Here is a 19,709-nt window from a genome sequence, read left to right as displayed (position 1 = left end):
GTTTGGTCTTGTTTTTGCTTTTTTTTTGAGAATTGCCGTGCAGACCTCTAGGGTTTTGGAGCAAAGCTATAGTCTCTTCTACAGATAACTTTTTGAGAAAGTTTCTGTTTTGCTAGACTTGCTGCCTATTATATAATTCTTTTTTCCCTTGGCTGGATGACTTTCAGTTGTTAATACTTTTCCCAAAAATGTTTGGTAGAAATTGGCAAAACCATCTGGGTTTGGGATTTTCTTTGTGGCAAGGTTTTAAAAGTACAGGTTCAATTAATCTCATAGTTATAAAGCTACTCAAGTTTTTTCTGTCTTCTTGTCAGAGTTGGCATTTGATTATTTTTTCAGAATTTGTCTGTTTTATTTAAATTTTCAAGTGTATCGACCTAAGTTCTTCATAATATGCTGTTAGTGAGGTTTAGAATATTTTATAGCTATGCTCCCCTTAAGTTCCTAATATTGGTTTATTTGGACCTTATTGTCTTGAGCAGATTGTCCAGAAGATTATAAGTATTAATACTTTTCAAAGTACCAACTTTGGAAGTTATTGATTTTTTGCTATGTTCATTTGTCTATTTAATTCTTATTTTTATTATTCCCTCCTTTTAATATATTTTGATTTGTTAAACTTTTTCCCTTTCTTTATGTTGGTATTCATTGTCTTTCAGGTTTTTTAAAAATGTTTTTAAAAAATATATGCATTTCTTCTTTACAGTATCTTTTTAAAAGATATTTTAAATTTGGATAAACTATATAATTTATTAATTTTTATAGTGTGTGGGTTTTGTATTCTGAGAGATCTTTGTCAAGGTCACAAAGGTTTTCTCTTACATTTTCTACTAGCTGTTTTATATTTTGGCTCTTATCCTCAGATCTATCATCTATTTGAGTTAATTTTCATATATGGTATGAAGTAAGGGCTGAGGTTTTGTTTGTTTGTTTAATAAATATCCAAATTTTCCAGTAACATTTGTTGAAAAGATTTTCCTTTCCCCATTGAACTACCTTGGTAAATGTGTTGAAATGTCAGTTGACCATATGAGTTAATGTTTGGACTCTATTTTGATCCACTTATGTATATTATGTTTACTCTGCAACCACACTTCATTGATTACTGTAGCTTTATAACTGAGGTAGTGTAAGTCCTGTGTTATTTTTTCTATTTTAAAAAAATTTTGGACTATTCAATGTACTTCACATTACCATATAAAATTTAGAATCAGCTGTCGATTTCTTAAAAAAAAAAGCTTGTAGGAATTTTAATTGAGGTCTAATTACATATACAAAAGGGAATATTGAGTCTTTAATAATATTGATTCTCCTAACTCATGGACATGGTATATTTCAGCATTTATTTAGGTCTTCTTTAAATTTTTCAACAGTGTTTTCTAGTTTCTAGTGTACTGTATTGCACATAGTTTGCTAAATTTATACCTAAATATTTAAAATTTTTGTTATTGTAAATGGTGTTTTGCAGCTATTTGTGTAGTGTAATGATTGTCATGTTTGCCTGTAAATGGCACTTAATTTCAATTTACAATTGTTGATTACAGTATATAGGAAAGCAATTGATTTTTCATATTGAACTGGTATCCTGCAACTTTGCTAATAAGCACACTTACTAATTCTTACAGCTTTTTGGTAGAGTCATTATTTTCTACATAGATGATCATGTGTTAAAACCATGATAATAAATTTTGTTTACTTCTTCCTTTTCAATCTGCATGCCTTTGACTTATTTCTTTGTATTATTGCAGTGGCAGTATCTCTGGAACAGTACTGAGTAGGAGTAGTGAAAGCAGCTATTTCTGCTTTTTTTTTCCTGTTTTAGGAGGGAATGTTCCAGTCTTTTAATTATTATGTTAGTGGTACGTTTTCTAGATGCTTCTTATGTGGTCAAGGAAATCCACTTTTATTCCTAGTTTGCCAAGAGTCTTTTTCATCAATGATGTTAAATTTTGTCAAATAATTTTTATGCATCTATTGAGAAGATCATTTGTTCTTTATTTTTTATTTCTTTTTTTTTTTAAAGATTATTTATTTATTTATTTGACCGAGAGAGACAGAGCAAGAGAGGGAACACAAGCAGAGGGAGTGGGAGAGGGAGAAGCAAGCTTCCCGCTGAGCAGGGAGCCCGATGCGGGCCTCGATCCCAGGACCCTGGGATCATGACCTGAGCTGAAGGCAGACGCTTAACGACTGAGCCACCCAGGCGCCCCTGTTTTTTTATTTCTTAATATGGTGAATGACATTGATTTTCAGATGTTAAATAACTTTTGCTTTGTTGGGTAAATCCCATTGGTCATAATGTATTTTCTTTTTCATATATTGCTGGAATTGATTTGCTAAAATGTTAAGGATTTTTATGTTTATGTTCATAAGAGATACTGGACTAGAGTTTTCTGTTTTTATAGTCTGTCTGGTTTTGCAATCTGGGTAATGATAAAGTGATTTGGGGAGTGTTTTACTCTATACTATCTTCTGTAAGAGTTTGTGTAGAATTGGTATTATTTCTCTCTTAAATTTTTGATGGAGCTCACCAGTGAAACTGTCTGATTCATGAACTTTCTTTGTCAGAAAGATTTTGACTATTGCATTTATTTTCTTTAATAAATGTTAGAGATACTCAAATTACCCATTTCTTTGTAAATGAGCTTTGGTAGTTTGTGTTTGAAGTTTGCCCATATCATTTAAAGGTGTTAAATTTATTGGCAAAGTCATTAATTATATTCTCTTATTATTTTTTTAATGTTTGTAAAATGTGTAGTGATATCTCCCTTTTATCTGATATGAATTGTGTCCTGTCTTGTCAGTTTGACTAGACATTAATAGTTTAAACAAATTTATTGATCTTCTCAAATAACTAGCTTTTGTTTCCCATTTTCTATTTTTATTGATTAGTGCTCTATTTGTCAAATTTCTTTCCTTATTTGGGTTTTATTTGCTCTGTTTAATTTCTTAAGGTGGGAGAATAGATCATTGAATTGATTGAAACTGTTTCCTTCTTTTTAAAAATATGTGTTTATTACTATAAATTTCTTTCTAAGCCAGTAGTTCTCAAACTTTAATATACATAAGAATCACCTGGATGGTTGTTAAAATAGATTGCTATGTCCTAAACCCCTGATTTTCTTATTCATTATGTGAGTATTGATGCCAGGAAACTTCCATTCTTAAAAAGTTTCTAGGTAATGCCATTTGCTGCTGTCTAGGAACCATCCTTGAGAATGATTGCTTAAGCTCTGCTTAAGCTGTCCCCTGCATATTTTGAAATGTATTTTTGTTTCCATTTAATTCAAAATATTTTCTAATTTTCTTTGTGATTTTTTTTCGCTGGCTCCTAGGTTGTTTATTAGTATTGAGTTTAATCCAAATAGATGAAGATTTTTCAGATATCTTTCTTGTCATTATTTCTTGTTTCATTTAGTTATTGTCAGAGACTATATTTTGCTATTAAAATTTTTGTGAGTCTTCTGACTGAGAATATGGTCTATCTTGGTGAATGTTAAGTGTCAGTTAAAAAGGATGTGTCTTCTGCTGCAGTTGGTTGGATGCCAAATGCATGATGATGGATGGAGTTGTTCAAGTCTTATATATCCTTACTGGTATTTAGTTTAGTGTTTTCCTTAGTTTCCTTAGTTACTGAAAGACTAATGTAGAAACCTCCATTTATGGTTGTGGATTTAAGTATTTAATTTTTTTGGTTCTATCAGTTTTTGCTTCATACATTTAGATGTTTTGTTATTAGGTATTTATACAATTAGAATTTCCAGGTCCCTGAAATAAATTGTCTGCCTTCATTCCAGGTTATCTTCTGTTACCATTTCTCTTATCATCTGTTTGAACGACTTCTTTAACATATCTTTTAGAGTAGGTCTGCTGGATATGGATTATCCTGGTTTATCTAAATCCGAGAATCTTTATTTCACAATCATCCCTGAAGGATGGTTTTGCTTGTCATGGAGTTCTGAGTTACAGTCATTTTTTGGCACTTTAAAAAGTGTTGGGGGGAAAAAAAAAAGTGTTGGGCACTTCTGGCCTTCATGGTTTCTTAGGATGAAAATCACAGTCATTCAAACTTGTAATTTGTTGTTTTTCTCTAACCACTTCTGAGATGTTTTGTTCATCTTTAGTTTTCAGCAGCTTGATTGTGATGTGTTTAGGTGTAGATTTCTTTCAGTTTATCCTGTTTGTGATTTCTTCAGCTTCTTGAATCTGTAGGACCATTAATTTGTTAACTATACCTTTTTGTTTTATTTTTGTTGAGGTTGCTCTAGGGGTTACAATATACATTGTCAATTTATCAGATTCTACCTTTACATAATGTTCTACCACTTCACATATAGTGTTAGAACCTCTGAACTTCCTACATTTCTCCTCTTTTCCTTTGTGCAGATATTATGTCTCATATGTTATGAACACCATCATAAATTGTTATGATTTTTGTTTTAGAAAGTAAGTTATCATTTTTAGGGAGACAAAAAAGGAGAAATTATGTCTTTTATATTTACCTACATATCAACCTTTCCTGTATCCTCCATTCATCTGTATAAATCCAAGTTCTATCTGGTGTTGACTGTTACTTTCATTCAGCTTGAAGAAATTCTTTGTCATCTCTTGTAGGGCAAATCTGGAGTAGTACATTATCTCTGTTTTATTTTATTTATTTATTTACTTATTTATTTATTTATTGTCTGACAAAGTTTTGTTTCATTATTGGAAAATATTTTGTTGGGTATAGAATTCTACCTTGATAGTTACTCTTTTTTTTGGTAGAGAATTCTTGGTTGACAGTTTTTTTCCCCCTTCTGAGTAGTTTAAGAATGTGAGACTTTATTGTCTTCTGACTTACATTCTTTCTGATAAGAAGTTAGTTCTAATTCTTATTTTTGTTCTTCAGCTTGTACATCTTTATTACTTCATGCTGTTCCTTGGTGTGGGTTTCTTTTCTTTCTTTCTTTCTTTCTTTCTTTCTTTCTTTCTTTCTTTCTTTCTTTCTTTCTCTCTCTCTTTTCTTTCTTTCTTTCTTTCTTTCTTTCTTTCTTTCTTTCTTTCTTTCTTTCTCTCTCTCTCTTTCTTTCTTTCTTTCTTTCTTTCTTTCTTTTTCTTTCTTTCTTTCCTTCCTTCCTTCCTTCCTTTCCTTTCCTTTCCTTTTGCTGCTTGTATTTCATTGATCTTCTTGTTTTTGTGAATTTATACATTTCTGTGAATTTGAGAATTATTTCTTCAAACATTATTTCTTTCCACTCATCACTACATCATTTCTGGAACTGTTATCACACTAGATTAGACTGCTTTAATATTTTTCTACAGGTCCCAGGTTCATTGTTTTTCAGGATTTTTTGTTTGTTTGTTTGTTTGTGTTGCTTCATTTTGGATAGCTTTTATTTCCATATCTTAAGTTCACTGTTCTTGTCTCCTAAAGTGTCTAAATTGTGTTAATTCTACTCAATGTATTTTACATTCAGATATTATAGTTTCCATTTCCAGGAGTTCTGTTTGTGTCTTTTTTATTTTTCATTTCTCTCTTATCATGTTCATGTTTTCTTCAACATTATTGAACGTATTTGAACATATTTGTGATAGCTTTTGAGACATTATTTTCAACTACTTTTATCTTCTGTGCTATTTCTGGGTCACCTTCTGTTGACTGATTTTTCTTCTTGTGGGTTATATTTCCTTTGCCCTCTGTGTTTGTTAATTTTTTTAAAAAGTATTTATTTTATTTATTCATGAGAGACAGAGAGAGAGGCAAAAATAATAAAAATATGAGAATGTGAATCATAATTAATTTTACATTTTGAGTTTTTCACCTGTATCTGAACAAGATTGTTTCCTTAATTTTTCATCTGAAACTACCATACCACCTGTGGGTTCTTTAATTGAACTGCTAGTGACTAACCCTTGAGAAATACTGCTGTAGTATTTAAGAATACAGCCTTTGGTATTAGACCTGTATCGTAGGTCTTATACTTTTAATTTTTTTTTTTAGTGTTTGATAAATAGTTGAGTGAAATACTGCATTTCATGATGAACTGCCCATTACTTGTAAGGTGAATATATATTTTTAATTGAACTTTTTATTTTGAGATCATGTAGATTCACATACACTTGTAAGAAATAACAGAGTGATCCTGTGTACACTTTATGAAGTTTTCCCAAATGGTATTCTTGCAAAAATATATTACAATATTGCAACCTGGATGTTGACACTGGTGCAATTCACCGATCTTATTCAGATTTCCTCAGTTTCATTTGTATTTATTTGTGTGTGCATGTGTGTGTATTGTGTACTTGTGTATGTGTTTAGTTCTGTGCAGTTTTATTGCATATTGTTTCATGTATCCACCACCACAGTCAAGATATAGAATAGTTATATCACCATAAGACTCCTTCACATTGCCCATTTAAACCACACCTACCACCCTTCCACTCTCACTCCCCTCCCATCTCTCACCCTTCATAATCATTGATCTGTCCTCCATTTCTAGAATTCTGTTATTTCAAGAATGTTATAAAAATGAACCATTTACATTTAAGTTAATTTTGATATATTAGTGCCTTGGTCTGTTATTATTTATTTCTTCTCTGTTTCCTATTTCTTGTGCCTCTTTCTCTCTTTACTTGTTTCTACTGGGTTACTTGAACAATTTTTAGAATTCCATCTTGATTTACTTAATAGTATTCTTGAATGTATCTCTGTATAATTTTCTTTGTGGTTGCTCTACATATTGACTGGGGTACCTGGGTGGCTCAGTTGGTTAAGCATCCAACTCTTGATCTCAGCTCAGGGCTTAATCTCAGGGTCATGAGTTCAAGCCCCACATTGGGCTCCACACTGGGCATGTAGTCTACTTATAAAATGTGTGTGTGTATATATATATATATGTATGCATACACATATTTATATTTATGTGTGTGTGACTTATCACAGTCTACTAGTATCAGCATTTTACCACTTCAGGTGAAGTGTGGCAACCTTGCTTTCATTTACATCCCCTTACCTTTTCCACTTTTAAATATCATTGCTTTCAGTATTAGATGATGTTATAATTTTTTCCTTCATCAGATATGATTTATAAACCTCATAGAGGAGAAGGATAGTCTATTGTATGTAATCATATTTCTGCTGTGTTGTTCTTTCCTGATGGTCTGAGATTCCTTCTTCTTCTTTTTTTTCTTTTTTTTAAGAGAGAGGTGCATGAGTGGGCGGATGGGAGGGGCTGAGGGAGAGGGAGAGGAGAGAATCCCAAGCATGGGGCTCAATCTTATGACCCTGAGATCATGACCTGAGCTGAGATCAGGAGTTAACCAACTGAGCCACCAAGGTGGCCCCTGAGATTCCTTCTTTAATTATTTCATTTCTGTTTAAATATTTTCCTTTAACCATTCTTTAAGGAGAGGGTCACATTTCAAAATTTTTTAGTTTTCTTTCTTTTCATCTAAGAGTCCTTTTTTCCATTTGATTCCTAAAGGATAGTTTTGCTAGAACAGAATTCATGCCTGACAGTTCTTGTTTTTCAGCACTTGAAAAATGTGCTACTTCCTTCAGGCTTTTATAGTTTCAGGTGAGAAATCCACAGTTATTCAGAATGATGTTGCCCTATAACTAATGTGTCATTTCTCTCTGGCTGCTTTCCAGATCTTTTTTTCTTTGTGTTTAGTTAATTACAAGTTTTCTTATGATGTATCATGGTGTGGATTTCTTTGAATTTATCTGATTTGGATTTCTCTAAGGTTCATGAATCCGTAAGTTCGTGTCTTGTACAAATTTGGATGTTTTTAGTCATTGTTTCTTCAAATACTCTTTCATTTCCATTCTCCTTTTCTTCTTTTGGGATTTTAATGATATGAATGTTGAATCAACTGTTATTGTCCCAAAGCTTTCTGAGATTCTGTTGACTTTTTTTTCAGGCTGTTTTCTCTATTATACAGATTGGGCACATTTTATTGATCTGTCCTCAAATTTACTGATTCTGTCTTCTGTCAGCTCCACTCTATTATTGAGTCTGTATATGTAGTTTTTGCTTATTATTGCATTTTTTCCCCCTAAATTTCTTTGTTTCTTTCTTTTTTTGCTGAGATTTGTTATTTCAAAAGAACTTGCAATTGCTTGTTGAAATGTTTTTATCATGGCTACTTAAAAATGCTTGTCAGGTAGTATCAGCATCTCAGTGTTACTGTCACTTGATTGTTTTTTTTCATTAAGTTGTGATTTTACTGGTTCTCAGTATGACAAGTGATTTTTTGTTTTTAATTGTAACCTGGACATTTGGCTATTGTATTGGGAGTCTTTGGGTCCCATTTAAATCTGTTTTAGCAGGCAGTCCCTGTTTAGGTTTATTCTTCAGGTCTTGTGGGATCTCTCCTTCCAGTCTCGATCTGGTGAGGAAGAGGAACTCTTTCGCTGTCTGCTTATTTTAAACGGTGTTTGCTGGGTCCCTCTTGCTGATGCTGCTAGGATCACCTGGGTTGTCCATAGGACTCCTGTTCAGTTTTGAGGCGGAATAAGGCTACTTGAGTTGCCTTTTCATTGCTTGGTTGAGCAGTTGAGAAATGTTGGGTTTGCATAGCCTTCTTCTGTTGGAGGGTAAGGAGACACCCATTCTCTAGTCCTGGAGTCTGTAACCAGTCAGTCTGCCTTTACACTTTTCAGATTTGTCTCTTGCACTATTTCCAGAGTCTGTTGTTGTACTTAGTGGGGAGGAGAGGAAGAAACGAGTCTATACCATTTTGTTCCACTTATCAACTTCTAAACTTTTAATGTGGTACTTTAGTTTTTCTAACTCTAGATTTCATCAGCTGTAAAGAAGAATATGCAATAGTAAACCTGTCAAAGGGTTATTATTAAATGAAATAATGAGGTGCTTCTTGAGACATAGTATATGTTCTATTAGATAATGATGCTACAGCTTATTGCAAAGTTGTTTATTGCATTATTGTTTTTAGGAACAAATTGAAACCCAAATGAGTCACGATGTAGAGTTATTTAAATAAGTTATGTATCATTAATAGAATGGAACTTAGGTGTTGAAAAATAATAAGTGGGTCATGGAAGAATGCCCCAGTTGTTTTAAGTGAAAAAATAGTTGTAAAATAGCATGATTTTTTGGTACAAGTATTTATAGGTGTAGATGCAGATGTTTGTAATTTAAATGTATTTTGTATATGTGTAATAAAATATTTAGAACAATATTCTGAAAATAGTCTGAACATAACAAATTGTGAAAAATACCTCTAGATAGTGGGTTGGGAGAGAAGGTAATATTCACTTTTACATTAAAGACCTCCTTTATTTTTTTGGTAAGAAGCATGTTCATCTTTATTAAAAAGAGAATGAATAAAAATATGAAAACTGTCAATTGGGCTATATGAGTAGAACTTTAATAAGTGGTTAAAGAGTATTAATCAAATTATTTCTGATAAGTTATTATTAATGTCATTTTTTAGAAATTACCTCTAAAATGTAATGCTCATTAGTTACAAGTGTGCTTTGAAATTTCTTCACATATGTTTAGTTTTATCAAAATAAAATTGGCTTAGTGACTCCTTTTGATACTTCTATATTTTATGACCATTGAAGTATCACTTTCTTCACTACTTTAGAATTATGTAAAAGTGAACAATTTTTAAGATCACTTTTATTTTCTGTTACTTGACTTGAGTATTTTCAGTTGAGCTGCCTACTATGCTAAAGTTTAGATGACTAGTTAGAGGGAAGATGGAGGTGTGGTTTGGGTGGATACCTAAAGACCAATGACAGATTTCTATATAGTTACTCTTTATAATCTAAATTTTCTAAGGCAAGGATCTGTGTTTTGTTCATCTGCATATTCTTAAAAGCATGTCTTGCATATGATTGATGGTCGTATCAATTTGAGTTTGCAGTAAGAAATGAGTCCCTTTTAGATATACCAAGCAGAATGGGATTTAATATAGGGAGTTAGTTACAAGAGTATTAGAGACAACAAAATGAGGGGATCACCCAGAAACCTGGAAGCTGCTACACACTCAGGCTGAAGCCCAAGACCACATTTGTCACTGAGCTACTCTAAGTGCCGCTGCTGTCACTGAGCAGGCACTAACCTGCTGCTGTTGCTGTGTGGTCATCGCTGCTCTTATCCACTGTAGTCCCCTGCATGGTCCTGCTGCTAGAGATGAAGGTAGAACATCTTCGTTACTCTCACCTTCTAATCTCTCACCAGTACTCCCCTTGGTGGAACCTATTAGTTGATACAGCTGTCAAGGAAGTCCTGAAAATTCAGTGTTTAGGTTTTCATTCTTCTCTGTAGAAGGGAAAGTGAGGCTTATAACCAAGAGTTGAAGGACCAGCACGGGCTAAAAATTGCTAAGGGTGGGGATCATATCTTTTTTAATCTTTGCTGTATCAGTGCCTAATTCAGAGCTTGTCACATAGTAGGCTTTCTTTAAACTATTTGTTAAGTCTTTTTCTCAGGGCTATTTACAAATACAGAAATGTATGTGAGAATAAAGTTTTCCTTTTTCTGTTGCACATCCAAAAATTTGGCATTTTCAATATTTCAGAGTTTAATCGACAGAAAGACCAGTCTTACTCAACTTCAATCTCTAACATCTAACATAGTAACTAGCATGTATTTAATAATTGTTTTTTGATTAAATGAATATTAATTATACTTAATTTACTCATAAAATGTGCTATTAGAATTTACTTATTGGTAGTTTGGTGATATATTAGTTATATTTTTAAATACTCTTTGAAGTTCATGATTTATCTTCTTTCTCTTACAGCATCAAACACTTGGCTTGTTCCAGAAACTAAAGGAGCTATTGTTCAAGGTGGATATGGCCATACCAGTGTGTATGATGAAATAACAAAGTCCATTTATGTTCATGGAGGCTATAAAGCATTACCAGGCAATAAATATGGATTGGTAGATGATCTTTATAAGTATGAAGTTAACACTAAGACTTGGTGAGTAGATTGGGTAAAAGTATGATGAGAAACTTTGTCACAGTTATATTTTATGTTCGTATAATAGTGGTGTTTATTAAATATTTTCAGGGAAACATTCTTGTCCTTTTCCCCTGTTTATTTCAACTAATGAAATTCTCTTGTACAGCAAAGGCACAAAATAACACATTTTCTATGTATTCATTATCACTGTAAGTGATTGACTTTAAAATGTTTTCTGATTACATAGATATACTTATTCTGTATGCATTACTTGTAAGTGCTGATCTCATGTTCAATTCAGATGAGCAAATTTGCTTACCAATGTAACTTTGAGCTTTGATATTTTCTGCTCTGTAATTTTTCTTTGCATTCATATTTTAATGTCATTTGTAAATTTTAAAAGCATTTCTTCAGTTTCATCATCTAATTTCCTATGAAATGCAAAGCTTGTGCATTTAGGTATTTTTTATTTTGTTGATTTTTATTGTTGTTATAAACAGTGTTACATTGTACATCTTGTACTGGTTTTCTCATGCAGATATGCAAGAGTTTTTGTAGGGCATATAGTTAAAAGTGAAATTGTTGTGTCTGAGGATATTTGTATCCTCAACTTTACTACGTGTTGCCCAATTGCACTCCAAGTCACTGTGGTAATGTATACTTCCACCAGCTAGATGTGAATGCCCCTGTTTCTTCATATTACCACCAACATTTGGTAATTGTGAGGCTATTTTCCTTTTGTACTTGCAATGGATTTGCTTGGTATCTTAATGATATTTATTGTGCATATCCAGATCACTATTGTGACTAGGCATCTTTTTATGTGTTCATTTGCCACTTGTGTTTCCTATTTAGTAAATTGCCTATTTATAACCAGAATGTTCTCTTTTATGTTTGAAATATCATTAATTTTTCACTTATTATTTTTTTTCTATATGTATGCGTTTTAAAATAGAATTTTTTTTTAATAGAATTTTTGTTGTACTCAAATATTTACCTTTGTAAAACCTGGGAAATGATTCTGTTGTTGTTTTAAGACATTACACATTCTTTTAAACTCTTATCATGAAATTACTTTATGCATTTGAATAAAATACAGTTTTTCACCAAATTCTGATTTGTTCTACCCCCTTCACTTTCAAACATACATTCTAATTTTTATTTTATTTGAAAAAGAAAGATGGATTAAAAAAAGATAAGACATTTCCTTTGGATGATTTGGTAATTTTTATTATTTTTTGTCTAATCAGTACATTATTATTCTTTATATTTTTATAAAAAAACCAGTATATCACTTTTTTCTTTTATATAATTTATGCATTGCATTTTATTTTCTATTTTAACATTTCTAACTTTTCCTCTTTGACTTTTTGTTCTGATAGCAGGAGGAGCTGTGATTTAGTGATTAAGGCACTGTAAATCTGCTTAACATATTTTTGAGATGTGAATGGATAAGAGAACTATGGGTATTATTTGAATGAATTCAAAATAAGAGTTACTTGTTGCTCACCACTTGAATGGGATTTGCTCAGATTTTAACACGTTTCCCTTCCTGAAAATTTCCCATAGTGAACTTTTGCGTAGAAGAATGTAATTATCATTCTTGGCAATTTTAGTATATGTGCAAATAACATTGGATACTTATCCCTTAGAATTTATTAAAATAATTTGCAAATTATTTTTAGTACCTTATTAGAAATATATTATAGATGCATGTGATACTTTACTGTTTTACTGGTTTCTGTGTTTTTAAAAAATATCAGTAAAATTATTAGTGAGTACTAAAATATTTTTCTATTATTCTTAAAGTTTTGATACTTCTTGTTAGCTTAATTTTAAAGTTTGCTATCCTATAGCAATTAAAGTATGTATAAGGTTTATTTGTCAAATGTGATGTAATTTAAAAATGTCACTAATATATATCCATTGTACAGATTGATTTTAAGTTTTTACCACCTCAGGACCGGTTTTATTTTTTAGTAGATACAGTTTAGTAGATAGGCTACTTCGTTGAAGATTAGTAAATGTGTGTTTGGAGGAATTCTTTTTCATTGGTGTAATGGATTATCTTGGAATATTATTTCCACTGAGAAAAATTAGGAATTACATCTTTTTAGGCATCTGAGAACTACTAAAGCAGTGAGAATCTGTGGGTCAAGATCTAGATAGGTGGAATGTCAAGGAAGGTAAAATTGGCATTTTGTGAAACTATTTTCCTTTAGAGGATAATAAATCCTGAAAGCTGTTTAAGAGCTTTTGTCAATTGGGGCGCCTGGGTGGCTCAGTCATTAAGCGTCTGCCTTCGGCTCAGGTCATGATCCCAGCGTCCTGGGATCGAGCCCCACATCCGGCTCCCTGCTCGGTGGGAAGCCTGCTTCTCTCTGTCCTGCTCCCCCTGCTTGTGTTCCCTCTCTCGCTGTGTCTCTCTCTGTCATATAAATAAATAAAATCTTAAAAAAAAAAAAAAAGAGCTTTTGTCAATTAATACGGAGGACCTAAATTGGATTTCCAAGTGTGCTAACGAAGATAGACTTTGCTACACACTTAAGGATTTGGTTTACTCCCTGAAGTTCTAAGCCTACTAGTGTGGATAAGTCCACTTTGAATCATTGGATTATGGTGATCTGCCCATAGACTAAGTAACTGGCAGAACAAAAGTAAATCCTCTCTTGAGGAAGGTAATATCACATAGAGCCTCAAATTATTTCTTCAGAAAACATATGCAATATCTGATACAAAATAAAACAATGATAAGTCTTAGAAAAAGACAAGGTATGAAAAAACAGCCATTAGAAGCATAGCTATAGGATAGTGGTGTTTTCAGACAGAAACTTTAAAATAAAAGGTAGAAAATATTAGGAGACAAGTGGAAACTTTTACTAAAGAATCAAATGGAAATTATAGAAATGAAGAATACATTAAATGAATTAAGAATTCCTTAGATGGGTTTAACAACCGGTTAGACACAGCTGAGGAGGGATTAATGAAATGGATGATCATACTGTATGGTGACAACATAATAAAATTAAAAAAAATAAAATGCAAAAAAATAAAGAAATATCATGGTAAAACTAATGAAAATCCAATAATGAAGAGAAAAATTTAAAAGCAGCCAAAGGGAAAAAAGTCATACTCTCTTTAAAGGAAAAACATTAAGACTGACAAAGATTCTTTTTTTCTTTTCATTCTTTCTTTCTTTCTCTCTTCTTTTTTTTTTTTTTTTAAGATTTTATTTATTTGACAGAGAGAGAGTGAGAGAGGGAACACAAGCAGGGGGCGTGGGAGAGGGAGAAGCAAGCTCTCTGTTGAGCAGAGAGCCTGATGCAGGGCTAGATCCCAGGATCCCCGGGATCATGACCTGAGCCAAAGGCAGATGCTTAACTGACTGAGCTACTAGACTAACAACTGATTTCTTAACTGAAAAAAATGAAATCTAGAAAACATTGTCTTCAAATTGCTGGAAGGAGATAGTCATCAACCTAAAATTTTGCACTCAGTGAAATATCTTTAAAAAATGAGAGCAGAATAAGGATATTTTTCAGAGAAACAAGAATTAAAAGAATTTGACAAGAACAGACCTCCAATAAAGGAGATACTAAATAAAGGAAATGCTATTAAAGTAAAAGAAAAATGTTCCCAGATACCGGAAGGAATAGAGAACGTAAGGGTAAATTTAAGTAATTATTTATTATATTAAACTATAAAAGTAATAGAGGCTTAAATGGATAAAAAATTTGAATGCATGATAATATCAGCTCATAAGTCAAGAAGAAGGGTAAATGATGTTCAAAATACTAAGGTTTTTGTTACATGTGGGAATTAATAAGAGAACTAATTCATAGTAGACATTAATAACTAAGGATTTCTATTGTAATCATTAGGCAACAAAAATAAAAGTAGAACTTCGTATCTAACAAGCTAATAGAAAGGAAAATAAGAATACTACGTAATGGATTTGGAAGAAGACAAGAAAAGAATGGAAAAGGACAAAGTCTAGTTGGGATACATATAAAGGAAGTAGGAAATGTATTTAACTCCAGATATGTCAATAATTACGCTAAATGTAAGAGAATAAATATTCTAAATTACACTAAATGTAAGAGACTAAATATTTCAATCAAAAGCTAAGGATTTTTTGGACTTGGTATAAAGCAAAACCATGCGCTGCTTAGAAGAGGTACAAAAGTCTAAAAATATTTGGAAAAACAGAAAGTAAAAGAATGGAAAAAAGATACACAATTGCTAAACAAAAGAAAGTTGGTATAGCTTTACTAATACCAGACATGTAAGAATTTAAGTCAGGTATCTACCTGGAAGATATAACAGTGAATTTATATGTACCTTATAATATGTGTTAAATAAAGCAAAAAAAAGACAGAATAAAAGGGGACAAATTATATTGGGATTTTTTAATCCAATTGTCTTGGGAACTGATAGCATAAGGAGACAAAAAAGCAAAAAACAGAAAAGATATGAATGATTTCAGCAGCATAATTAATAATTTTGTGTTCTTTGGTATTTGAGAGCATATTATCTTATGACTGCAGAATATACACTGTTTTCAAGTACATTTGGAACATTTTCCAAAATTTACCATATGCTGTGTTTTAATGCAAGTCTCAACAAATTTTTTAAAAAGGTTCAAATTATACAAAATAATTGAGCACAATGAAATGAACATAGAAGTAACTAGAAAAACCCTAAGATGTCTGGAACTAATAAATTTCTTAAAACTAATTGGTCAAAGAAATTATATTAAAAATTAGAAAATATTTTGTACTGAATGATGACAGATCAGAATGTGTATGATGCCACCAAGAGGGACAGTTACAACTTTAAGTGCATTTATTAGAAAAGATTTTTATTTTTATTTTATTTTATTTTTTTTAAAGATTTTATTTATTTGACAGAGAGAAACCCAGCGAGAGAGGGAACACAAGCAGGGGGAGTGGGAGAGGGAGAAGCAGGCTTCCCACTGAGCAGGGAGCCGGATGCGGGGCTTGATCCCAGGACCCTGGGATCATGACCTGAGCCGAAGGCAGACGCTTAACGACTGAGCCACCCAGGTGCCCCTAGAAAAGATTTTTAAAAAGCCTGAGAATCAGTGGTATAAACATAATCTCAAGAAATTAGAAAAAGGATAGCAGATTAGTCCCAAAAGTAGAAAATGTAAATAAAGATAGGAAAAAGGAAGAGAATATGAGATAACATAAATTAACAAAATACAAGAGAAACATGATAAAGATGATCCATATAATTACCAAAAGTCAACAAAGTTGGTGGTTTGGAAAACGGTAACTTTTTTAAAAGCAATACAATTTATGTTACCATAGGAATGTTAACACCTATGGAGTAAATGCAATGGCATGTATACAGGAATTTTACACAGAAAATTATAAAACCTTATTTAAGTGAGAAATAAGATAAATGGAAGTTACATTATGATAATTGTAATAAAAATTGAATAGTATATAGATGTCTATTTTTTTTTTAAGATTTTATTTATTTATTTGAGAGAGAGCATAGCATGCATGCGTGCACTTGCATGAGCTGGGGCCGGGCGGGGAGGGGGCGGGGATGCGAGGAGCAAAGGGAGAGGGAGAGAGACAAGCAGACTCCTTGCTGAGCGGGGAGGTGGATGCAGGGCTTGATCCCAGGACTCCAAGATCATGATGTGAGCCAAAGGCAGATGCTTAACTGCCTGAGCCACCCAGGCACCCCTGTAGAGATGTCTATTTTGCTCAAATTGATCTGTAAATTTAATGTAATCCCAAACAAAATTATAGCAAGTATTTTTTTAGAAGTTGACATGCATATTCCAAAATTTATATGAAAATGCAAATGACAACCATAGCTGAAACAAAGTTTAAGAAGAACAAAGCTAGAGGACTTCTCTACCAGATCTCATGATTTTGAAGCTATAGTAATTAAGTGTTGTTGCAAAGATAGGGAAGTAGACCAATGTGGCAAATAGGAGTTCCATAGGCAGACCTACACATTTGTGGACATTTAATTTATGACAAAGTTGAACTACAGAACTGTTTTTATGATAAATTATTGTGGGCCAGTAAGATATACAATTGAAAAAAATGAATATTGGGCCCTACTTCACGCCATACACAAAAATTAGTTTCAGATCAATTGTGTATCCAAATATGGAAGGTAAAATAGTAAGTATTGTACAAGATGACACAGGCAAATATCTTTATATCATTGGTAAAGAAAGACTTTTAAGGTAAATTTAAATACTTTCTTTTTTTTTTTTAAGATTTTATTTATTTATTTGACAGAGAGAGAGAGCACAAGCAGGGGGAGGTGCAGAGGCAGAGGGAGAAGCAGGCTCCCCACTGAGCAGGGAGCCCGATGCGGACTCAATCCAGGACCCTGGGATCATGACCTGAGTGAAGGCAGCCACTTAACTGACTGAGCCACCCAAGCGCCCCTTAAATACTTATTATTTAAATACTATTAATAAATGAGAAGTGATACACTGAACTATATATGTTTAAAAATATCTAAAAATAAGAAGGTGAAAAGGCAAGCTGCATTGGGGGAGGTATTTCCAACACAGGAAGCCAACAAAGGTCTCTCTCTTCCTGAAAATATAGGGAAGCACTACAAATCAATAAGAAAATGTCAGATAACTCAATAGAAAATGTGTAAGAGTCTTGAACAGGTACTTCACAAAAATAGATATTTGGGTGGCCAAAATACATATTAAAATGTGCTCAACTTTATTAGTCACTAGGACAATTTAAATTAAGACGACATTGACATACCACCACCACACATCCACTAAAATGGCTAAAATTTACCAGACTGCTAATATCAAATGTGTATAAACTGGTTTGAAGTACTCTGAAAAAATCTTTTGACAGCTTCTGCTAAATATGAATACACCCACACTCAGAATGTATGAATCCTCTGAAATAGTTATTCTAGTTATACATCCAACAAATGCATATATTGTGCACTGTAGTCATATAGAATAGTATTCATGACAGCTTATTTATAATAATCAATAATTGGAAACAGGTGAAATATCTGTCATCAGTTCAAATGGATAAGTTATATGTTCTTACAATGGAATGCTATGCAATAATGAAAATGAAAGAATCATCTCTGTATGCATTCATGCAGTTGTATCTCACTAAAATAATGTTGACCAAAAGAAGTCAGACACAAGAATATAATATGATTCCACTTAAATGAAGTTAACACTAAGAAAAATTAATCTATGGTCTTAGAAGTTGTAACTGGGATTGTCTTAGTCTAAGAAGAATTAAGTAGTGATTGGGATGAGCAACAGGGAAGCTTCTGGAGTGGTTACACATGTATGTTCACTTTGTGATAACTCATTGAACTTATACCCTTAAAATATGTATACTTTTTGGTATGTATGTTGTAGGTCATAAAAGTTTATTTAAAAATAGAAATCTGTATTTGATTTGACTTTGTAGGCTTAATATTATATGCTTATGGTTTATAATAACTGGAATAATAAAAGAGGGTCAATTAAAAAAAAAATTATTTATTTATTTGTCAGAGAGAGAGAGCCCAAGCAGGGGGAATGGCAAGCAGAGGGAGAAGCAGGCTCCCCGCCGAGTAAGGAGCCTGATGTGGGACTTGATCCTAGGGCCCTGGGATCACGACCTGAGTCAAGGCAGACGTTTAACTGACTGAGCCACCCAGGAGTCCCAAGAGGGTCAATTTTTAATATATAGTTACCAAAATACATTTTTTTTTGCCATTGTTAGAAGAGGATTGAGACATAAAAGTTCTGATACACCCAAAGCCATTGCTGCTACCCCACTACTTCAGAACTAGTTGAGTCTGGTTTCTTTACATTAAGAATAAAAGAGAACAAACATCCTGTATTTATAGGAATTCTCATTTCTCAAAAATGATTCCTTTTATGTTGTTGGAATGTACTATTCATTGGTATCATCATTTAAGAGATTTAAAACTTTGCTGTAATGATTTTGGGTACTAGGGCCATTGTGGTCTTGATTTCTTAGCCTTGTTAGATACGATATCTCATAACATTCTTTGCACATACATGTTTGTGGAACTTACAGGAGGAGGCTTTTCTGTGGTAGTGGAAACTTCAGATTTTCTAGACATCTTGTTGAGGTCGTTTCCTCTACTGCTGTGTTCTTTTAACCTGTGAAAAAACCCAATAAGTTTTAACACATAAGGAACATATTAAACATTATTATTTACAACTTACAGCTGTAATGATCAACTAAGTAATTTTTTTTCATTTTTTTCAAGTGGAAGAAAACAGATTTCAGCTATAATTCTAGAAATATTAAAAGGTTATGTATAAGTCTAATGATAATGCTTCTGTGGTACTATATTAATTCTGTACTTTAAAAAATCTTTGAAATTACGTTTACCTAAAATGTGTTTTTATAGTGATGCTACATCTGATTGCATAAAATGAGTTATTTTACATTCTTAAATTTGATATAATGTGAGTTATTTTTACATTGAAGGATTCAAAACTATTTTATTAAATTATTGAGTTTTTGTGATTTCTCTAAAATTTTAGCTGTCAGGTTTTGGAAAGTGATACAGGACAATTTTATAAATGTTATTAGTTAACTTTTAGTGAATATTGATGAACATGACATTCATGGTGTTCATCCTTGCTTATTTCTCTTCATGATGAGTATCTGAAATCTTTCCACAAAATTGTTGACTCTGTATCAAGTACTGTGTTGGGAATAATTTTAAGATATTCTCAGTAAGGAAGACAGATAGTTTAAAATTTTATGGT

The 19,709-nt window shown here is 32.4% G+C and overlaps 1 protein-coding gene across 5 annotated transcripts in view; it reads left to right on the top strand.

Moving 5' to 3' along the window:
• Window positions 1-19,709, top strand: part of ATRNL1 (attractin like 1) — an 839,881-nt gene that overhangs the window by 136,732 nt on the left and 683,440 nt on the right. For all 5 annotated transcript variants that reach the window (XM_078077077.1, XM_078077076.1, XM_078077079.1 and 2 more), the window contains exon 9: window positions 10,762-10,945. In XM_078077077.1, the coding sequence (XP_077933203.1) occupies window positions 10,762-10,945 (184 nt within the window). The remainder of the gene's footprint in view (window positions 1-10,761; window positions 10,946-19,709) is intronic.

This window comes from Halichoerus grypus, chromosome 7 (genome assembly GCF_964656455.1).
Source record: "Halichoerus grypus chromosome 7, mHalGry1.hap1.1, whole genome shotgun sequence".
In the NCBI taxonomy this organism is placed as follows: Eukaryota; Metazoa; Chordata; class Mammalia; order Carnivora; family Phocidae; genus Halichoerus; species Halichoerus grypus.
The sequence above is the reverse complement of the archived record's forward strand: the minus strand, read 5'-3'. Positions and strand labels throughout refer to the sequence as shown.